General features: G+C 58.5%; 1 protein-coding gene across 2 annotated transcripts; it reads left to right on the top strand.

The window, feature by feature from the left end:
* The first annotated feature begins 1,089 nt into the window (after positions 1 to 1,089).
* MISP (mitotic spindle positioning) lies at positions 1,090 to 8,510 on the top strand. Of its 2 annotated transcripts, none has more exons than XM_030966757.1 (5): positions 1,090 to 1,141; positions 4,578 to 6,652; positions 7,019 to 7,230; positions 7,606 to 7,644; positions 7,875 to 8,510. In XM_030966757.1, exons 2-5 carry the CDS (start codon positions 4,696 to 4,698, stop codon positions 7,959 to 7,961), a joined length of 2,295 nt encoding a protein of 764 aa, XP_030822617.1. In that variant the 5' UTR covers positions 1,090 to 1,141; positions 4,578 to 4,695; the 3' UTR covers positions 7,962 to 8,510. The 2 variants fall into 2 exon arrangements, with proteins under 2 accessions (XP_030822617.1, XP_030822618.1); XM_030966758.1 differs by lacking the exon at positions 1,090 to 1,141 and adding an exon at positions 1,851 to 1,928.

The raw sequence follows: 8,510 nt of genomic DNA, 5'->3' as shown, positions 1-8,510 counted from the left end.
GGGGCCTCAGCCCTCGCCGGTGCCAGCCCAGGTGCCAGCACACGCCCTGAGGCGGGCGTGGAGAGCTCCTGGCTCCTTGGCATCACCTGTGGACTTTGGCTCAGCCCCAGGGTAGAACAGGCTCTGCTCACCTGCCCGGAAACGCAGAGCAGCCTGGCAGCCACGGGCAGCAGCCACTGTGCCCAGGCCAGGCAGTGCCAGCCCAGCAGGAACGGGCACCAGGAGGGTGAGTGGGGCACCAAGGGGGTAAATGGGGCACCAAGGGGGTGAATGGGGCACCAAGGGGGTGAGTGGGGCACCAAGGGGGTAAATGGGACCCCCAGCAGCCACAGCTGGGGCGAGCTGGGCTCTGTCTGACACCAGTGCCATGTTTGGGTGGCAGTGGGGCTGGGAGGAATGGGACAAGCACAGGGATGTCCCCAGGGACAGGGCTGAGTGCCTGGCACGTGCCAGGTCTGGGCATGGCAATGTCACCCGCCCCACCGGGATCCAGCCAGATCCAGGCACCAAGGGCACCAGGGATGCTGTGCCACAGCCCTGCCTTTATCCTGGCACCTGCCCGAGGTGCCCAGAGCAGGTGGCATGTCCCCTGCTGCGAGGAGCTGGGGCTGCCAGTGCCAGGGCTGCTGTGGCAGGAGGGCAAGCACGGGGTTATCAGCTGGGAGCCCCCGTGGGGTGACAGGAGAGCCTGGCACAGGGCGCTGCTGCCATCCCCTCCTCTGCCACGTCCCTCCCTGGGGGGAGAGCTGGCCGTGGAGGTTCTGCTGAAGCTTCAGGGCTCCTCAGTGCCGTTCATGGAGCGGCAGCAAGTGCTGGAGCAAGGTCTGTGTGCGGCCGCATGGCCACACCGCCGCGGCACGCTGGGGCACTGGCACATGGGTGCTGGCACGTTGGTGCATCAGGGCATCAGAGCCAAGGGCAGCCCCCCGGGCATGGGCCCAGCAGCTCAGGAATTTGGGGACAGGGCACTGAGCCCAAGGTGGTTCTTGGAATCGCCCAGATCTCCCTGTGCTGAGCTTATCAGGGCCCTGCAGCCACCCCCTCACCCCCCCACACCCCAGAGCTGCCACACCCCGGCAGGCAGAGCTCAGCTGGCAGCCCTGGGGACATGGGGACCCCTGCCCTGCCAGCTCCATGGACTGTAAGTGCTGCCTGCGGGGGGCTGAGGGCAGTGCCAGGCGCGGGGGGACGCTGTGTGCCCCTGGCATGGTGGCACTGAGGGTGGGCAGGGATGGTGGCACTGAGGGATGGTGGCACCGAGGTATGGTGGCATTGAGCGTGGGCAGGGATGGTGGCACCAAGGGTGGCACTGGGGGTGGGCAGGGATGGTGGCACTGAGGGATGGTGGCACTGAGGGATGGTGGCACTGAGCGTGGACAGGGATGGTGGCACTGAGGGATGGTGGCACTGAGGGTGTGCAGGGATGGTGGCACTGGGGGTGTGCAGGGAGGGCTGGCACTGTCTGGGGTGGGCACCAGAGGGATGTGGACACGTGCTGGGGTGTTTGTGTGCATCAGCCCATCCTGGGGCAGCCCTTGGCTCAGGGTGGGCACAGGGTGGGTGTGTAGCCCTGTGCAGAACCCTCAAGCTGGGGGGACCCTGGAAATCACCCCAGATGTCTCCTTATGGGGGGGATCCCATGCCAGACTGGTGGCACTGTCATCTGCTGTGCCCAGCACCTCTCATGGGGCTTGGCTGGGCTGGGGACAGTCCAGAACAGGGGATTTAGAGCCCCTGCAGGCCCACAGCTCCAGAGGGAGCTGAGGGAGGTGAAATGTTTTGGGTGCAGCTCTGGGAGGGGCCGTTCTGCTTGCGTGGAGCCCTGATAAGAGCCCAGCTGGTTTCTGTGTCCCTGCTCCCCTCCTGTGCCAGCGTTCCCAGGGGAGGGGGATCCCTTTGGAGCCGGGATTTCAACCCTCCCAAACATGGTAAGAGGCGTGGGCAGATGGTTTTCATTGTCCTCGTCACTGGGGGCAATAAAAGAGCAAGAGTGAATCACAGCAGGGGAATTAACAGGTAAATGCAGCTTCAGGAAGAGAGGCTGAGGCACCAGGGCTGGGCACAGGGCTGGGCAGCAGCTCCAGCGGTGAAACACCGCCCGGGGCTGGCCAGGATGTCCCAGCTAATGAGACCCCCGTGCTCCTGCCCCAGGAAAGGTTTAAAAAGCTCCTGGCTGGGAGTGTTGTGGGAGGGAGGATGGAGCAGCCTGCGAGGGCTGGAGAGCACCAGAATCGCTGCAGGAAGGAGGGAGGCAGGGACAGAGTGCTGGGGATGAGCCAGGGATGCTCGGGATGCTCGGGATGCAGGGAACACCGGGCACCTGCCTCACCTGGGCCAGCTCACGCTGAGCTCTGCTTGCCAGGACTGTGGCCCCAGGGCTGTCCCTGCTGTCACCGTGGCCTTGCTCCAGTTTTGCTGCACGTTCCCAGGAGGCTGTGAGTGCCCGGGAATGGTGCCCAGCAGTGACACACCCCGACCTGCCTGGGCTCCCAGGTGAGGGCAAAGCCGTGGCTACACCTCGGCAAATCTGGCACAGGACGTGGGGCTGCCTGTGACCCTGTTCACAGGGGTCTCAGGCTGAGGGAAGAGACGAGGATCTGACTCCATGTTTCAGAAGGCTTGATTTATTATTTTATGATATATGTTACAATAAAACTCTACTAAAAGAATAGAAGAAAGGATTTCATCAGAAGGCTAGCTAAGAATAGAAAAGGAAGGAATGATAACAAAGGCTCTGTCTTGGACTCTCTGTCCGAGCCAGCTGACTGTGATTGGCCATTAATTAGAAACAACCAACATGGGCCAATCACAGATACACCTGTTGCATTCCACAGCAGCAGATAATCATTGTTTACATTTTGTTCCTGAGGCCTCTCAGCTTCTCAGGAGGAAAAGTCCTAAGGAGAGGATTTTCCATAAAAGATGTCTGTGACCGTGCTGCCTCCAGGCACAGCTCGTCTGCAGGTGACATGTGTGCCACCAGTTCTGCAGCCAGGGATGGCATGTGTGATGAGGTGGCAGCTGCTGTCTCATGGGGACCCACCTGTGCTACCCCTCCCTGTCTGGGATCTGCTGTTCCAGGATTGACCCCGAGGCTGGGGCTGTTCCCTCCTGCCCTGTGTGCCCCAGGGGGTTAAAGTCCCCTCGTTTTATGAGCCATGAAACTGTGTTTATGACCCCAGTTTCTAGAGCTGGGCTATTTGGAGGCTCCTTTCTGTAAATGGCACGAGAAGCTATTCCATGCAGGAGTGGCCCTGGCCTGGCACCACCTCTCCCTGCCCTGTGCACGTGGAGAGGCCGAGGCTGTTGGTGCCCAGCTGGATGTGGTGCCACCAGGAGCTTGTGGCTGAGGTCCTGCTGTGGCAGAGTGTTGGGGGCAGGACGGTCGGGATGGACGGAGATGAGAGATCTCTGCAGCCAGGTCATGGAACTTGGGGTTTATTGCAAAGGGCCTGGGTGCAGGGCCCTGCTGGGAGCTGCCAGCCACAGCTCAGAGCAGGCTGAGAGAAGAGAGGGGGAGAGAGGATGAGAGGGTAAGAGAGTAAAAGGGTAAGAGAGCAAAAGCATAAGAGAGTAAGAGGGGCAAGAGAGCGAAGTTCCCGTTACAATACAATAAATCTTCTTCTGTGTTGAATATTCTAATCTCACTAACCAATCTAGTACAATATACAAATCCTATAGCATTTACATACAGCCTATAAGAATCATTACATTACCATACTGTGCTACATTTTAAACCCTAAAAACTCCTCTTTGGGCCCCTTCTGCCAAGCTGTAGGGTCTGCTCTGACCCTTGGGCCTGTCTGCAGGCAGAGGGTGTTGTTCCATTAAAAGGGGATTTTACCTTCAGCCAGCCACACCATTGTTTTCCAGTTGTTCAGTAACTAAAGGATCTCAAAGCTTGCTTTCATTTCAATCTCACTTATAGTTTCTATACTCTCAAAATCTTTTGCCAGGCAATCATATTTATAAGGCTTTCCTGTTGCATCTCCCCCAGCACTGCTGCCTTTGGAGGTGCAGGCAGCACTGAGTGCCTGGGCAGGTTTGGCTGAGCTCCCTCAGCACCCGGCCAGGCTGGGGGACAGAGGTGGGGGGCACTTCTGGGCTCTGTGGCAGCTCCTGTTGGGAATGGTGCTCTGTGCTCTGGCTGTGCTGCCCCACACAGGGCAGGCTGGTGTGGTGAATGATCCTAAGCTAGCTTTGATTGGGCCGGAGTGGAGGGTGGTGGCAGCTTTGGTTGCTATTAGTTGCAGGTTGGTTAGTCCTTCTGGGCCTAGTATTTTGTATCAGGAAAGGTCAGTTAGGTGAGAGGCAGTGTTTTGTCCTCCGTTGAGGAAGTTAGTTATGCTTGGGGGTGGATTAAAGGGTTAAAGTATCCTAAGGATGTGGAGAAGTTTGAGAGAGGAGTTTGTTTTGTGAGGATGAGTGTTTGGGCTATTTTTGAAATGTCTAGGGCTAACGCCTAGAAATTCCATGTCCCATGCCAAGGACAGTGGAACCAGGCTGGGAGAGGGGCTGCATCTCAACCTCTGCTCCTTCTGCTGTTCTTAATGGCTGCTCTCCCCTCCTGCTTGCAGGGCCAGCCAGGTCGAGACCCTTGGCCTCTGCTGAACTGGGACTCTGAGGGTGACCCCAAAACCGAGCAGTGGCCCCTGTGTGGGACAAGGTTGGCACAGGAGTGACAGTTCCCAGGAGATGGACAGGGTCACCAGGCACCTTGTGTTCCAGCAGCCACAGGCCTCGCACAGGCACGACTCGCTGGCAGAGCTGAGGGCCAGCAGTGATGATGATGTGTTCAGCTCTGCTCAGCACAGCACCCAGAGGGTGGAAAATGGCTACAGCTGGAAGAGGAGGTCCCAGTCACCCTCGTATTTCCTGGAGGGTGGAAGAGATGTCTGGACCCCGTCCCCGGACAGGGAGTCCAAGATAGAGGTGGTGAGATCGGGAAGCCTGTACGACCTCCGGGCTTACAAGGGTGAGAGGAAACCCTCCAAGCTCTATGATGATGAGGAGCAAGATCTGTACAGGGTCCCTCCACCCAACATCTCACCTGAGAAAGCCAGGGAGCTGGAAGATGAGAGGAAGGAGGTCATCCGGAGCCAGGCGATGAGGAAAAGCTCCACCACTGCGGAGAGGTGGAGCTCCATGGATGAGCTGGGCTCCATCAGCAGCCAGGGTGAAGGCAGGCACATGGGCAGCGTCCCCACCAGCTTTGCCATCTGGTTTGACAAACCTTCCCCGGGCAGGGCTGCAACGCCCGTTGACCCTGAGAATATTGACACAGAGCAGATCAACTTCTCTGCGGCTCGGCAGCAGTTCCTGATGCTGGAGAAGACCAACCCCGGCTCGTTTTTCAGCCCAGGGCAGCAGGCCATGTCCCCAAGGCCAGAGTCAGTGACAAAAGTCTCCAGAGAAGAGTGGTACAGCCCTGAGATGGCCACAAAGGGTACGAGAGGCTATAGCAGTGCTGGTGCATCAAGCCAGAGCGGGACAGACAAGAGCCTTTGCCAGGTTTATGGTGTGTCCTCATACAAGACACCTGAGAAAGAGGAGGTTTACACTCCCAGAAAATCTCACACAGAAAGATCATATCCCGTTGGGAAGATGTCCATCCTGACCAAAGCAGGGTCCAGAGAAGACCTGGACTCTGGCTTGGGCGAGATGTACACCGAAACCACTGCGGGCTATGCCAGCGATGGGAGCACCTCCAACGAGACCTTCAACGTGGATCCGAGGGCCAGCAGCAACGGGACGAAGGTCAGCAACGAGACACCCATCGAGAGGGAGATCCGCATGGCCATGGAAAGGGAGGAGAACCTCTGGAAGGAAAGGGGGATCCAGCGGCTGACCTCCAGCAGCGAGCTGGTGGAGATCCAGACCAAGCCTGTCCTCAACATTCACTCGTCTCCCGGCCCAGGCAGGAAAGGGAAGGACAGAGGCCGCGCTTCCCTTTATGTCCAGAGGGAAATTGAGCAGGAAACGAAGCGTGAGGAAGATCTGAAGAGGCAGGGGAGGCTGCTGGGGGCGTACGACAGGGGCACGCAGCAGGAGCTGGAGGAGCGCAGGAGGGTGTTCGAGCAGGAGGAAGCCCCCCCAGAGAAGCCCACTCCCCTGAAGCGGGCAGAGGAGAGGAGGAGCTGGCTTAAAGAGCTTGTGGCGGAGCAGCCCAGCCCCACAGAAGACAGCAAGGCTGGGAGAAACATCCCCAGCTACACAGCGAGCATCGCCCACTTCCAGCTGTCCCAGCCGCGCTTCGCCGCCAGCGAGAGGAGCCGGGAGCTGCCCTCGGCGTCCCCGCACGCTTCCGCCAGCGCCAGCAAATGGGGGAGCGAGGATTCCTGGGGAGGAAAACTTCCCAGCTCCACCCCGAGCCCCACCAGCACTGCTGTCCTGCCCAGAGAGTACTTGAACCTCTCCTTCTGGAAGCCCAAGGTGTCCTTCGTGGAGGACATGGGCACGCAGAGGAGGGAGGACGGCCGCGAGGAGCAGTACCGGCTGCGCACGGGGAAGCCGCAGACGTCGGCGCTGATCGAGGAGGAGATCCGGGGTGACCTGCAGAGGGAAGAGGAGCTGCAGGAGCAGCGGAGGAGGCTGATGGACACCTACAGCGGTGCTGCTCCTCAGGAGGGCTCCCGCTCTCGGCACAGCTCTGGTAAGGGAGCACAGGGACGGAGAAGTGATTTGGTGGGATGGCTGTAAGGATTCCTGTGTGCTTGATACCAGCACACTGGAGTCAGCAGAACTGCTGCTGAGGAGGGATAGGCTCTGCAGGACTCCAGATGCTCAGGTCTTGCTGAGTTTGTGTCACGTTACAGCAGCAAACAGGGCTGGAAGGGCCCAGCTCATGCATTTTACCCCTTGTTCCTTGACTGGGCCCCAGGCATGGGGTCCCAGCTATGACCAAACCTGCTGGACCTGCTATGGAAGCAGGTTTGGGGCGGGGGCCTGACACTCCTGTGGGTCTCCACCCCCTGGGAATGGAACTGAGGTCACCCCCCAAATGTTCTTTCTCTCACAGCTGCCTCAGGTGCCAGTGGCAACTACTCAGTGTCCGAGTCTCCTGCCTCCTCTCCTGCCTCACACCAGACGGGGATCCTGGGGCTGATCTCATCCTTCACCCCGCTGAGAGTGACCAGTTCCTCCCAGGGCAGTGCAGAGACCCTCACCCCTGACTCGTCACATTCCAGCCCCTTCGAGGAGCGGAGGAGGAGGGTGAAGGAGGATGGAAAGGTGAACACGCCAAGTGGTTGAGGAGCTTGAGCCTGGGGAATACTGGTGGCTCTGGGGCTGGAGGTGGCTGTTCCTGACTCCCAGCTGGAGCTGGAGATCCGGCTGCTCAGCTCTGGTGGTGGTGGCACCATCAAGGGGCCATGTGAGCCCCCAAGCAGTGCCTGCTGTTCAGAGCTGCCAGCACTGGGTGGGACTGGAGAGGATTCCTGTGAGGAATCCGGGTCTGGGCTTGTTCCCCAGCCCCAGGGAGGGTTTGGCTGCATGTGCTGCCTTCCCTTGCCTCTCCTGTGCCCCTGCTGGGAGCCAGATCCAGCAACTTCTGGATATTCCCCTGCCAGGCTGCCATTATCTAATCGTGTTTTCCTCTTCCCACAGTACGCAGGCATTGAACCCGTTGACAAGGTCAACACAGAGGTAAAGCCCTGAGACCCCCCACCTTCCCCAGCTCCCCTCACTCCTGGAGGCTTTGTGGGATGGACAGGGGTGGCCAGGATGGTCCTGGCTCCCATGGGCACCACTCGGGTGGACACTGGGTTAGGCAGAGCGGGCTGGGGAGCTGGCAGGAGAGTGGGAGCAGCTCTGCAAACCAGACCGTTGTGAAAGTCTCTTCTTTACAAAGATCCCGCTCGTTCTGGTCTCTGCAGGTGGTGGAAAGCACCCGAGTGTTTCGCCACAAGAGCCTCATGGCCCAGCGCTGGGAGGCGGGGCAGTACGTGCGGGATGAGGACTGAGGGAGCCCGCGATGGGGGCTGGCCCTGCTCACCACCGGCTGATGCATGACCTAAATACTCGATCAGTTCCACCCATCGCAACAGAGACGTGAACCCTGCTAATCAATCTGGTTTATTGTTAAACTGATAATCCTTCCATGCAATAGATCAGCTCCTTCCTCCTCCTCCTCCTCCTCCTCCTCCCTGCGGGGTGGAGGAACACTTTTATTTTTTTCTTAAGAGGGAAAAAATTGGATCAGTATCTTTTTAATCACTTCCACCTGGAGCCAGCCAGGTGAAATCACCCGATAATTCACTTTGCCCCTCGGGAGCTGTCTCAGGCTTACGAAAAAGCTGTTTTATTTCTCAGTGGTTTTAGGTTTTTAAGTACTGCAAGGCTGAGCATTGCCTTGGGGGTACCTGAACTGAGACTTCTGGATCAGTGTTGCCGTGGGACTTGGGAATCAACATTGGTTTAACTCCTGTGATCCATGGAGATGCAGCAATGGAATATAAAAATATACAGAAATGCTGTTTATTTAGCTAATTTATTAAAGAGTTGTTACACTC

Source organism: Camarhynchus parvulus, chromosome 28 (assembly GCF_901933205.1).
Source record: "Camarhynchus parvulus chromosome 28, STF_HiC, whole genome shotgun sequence".
NCBI classification, from domain to species: Eukaryota; Metazoa; Chordata; class Aves; order Passeriformes; family Thraupidae; genus Camarhynchus; species Camarhynchus parvulus.
This window is presented reverse-complemented; position numbering and strand designations above follow the sequence as displayed.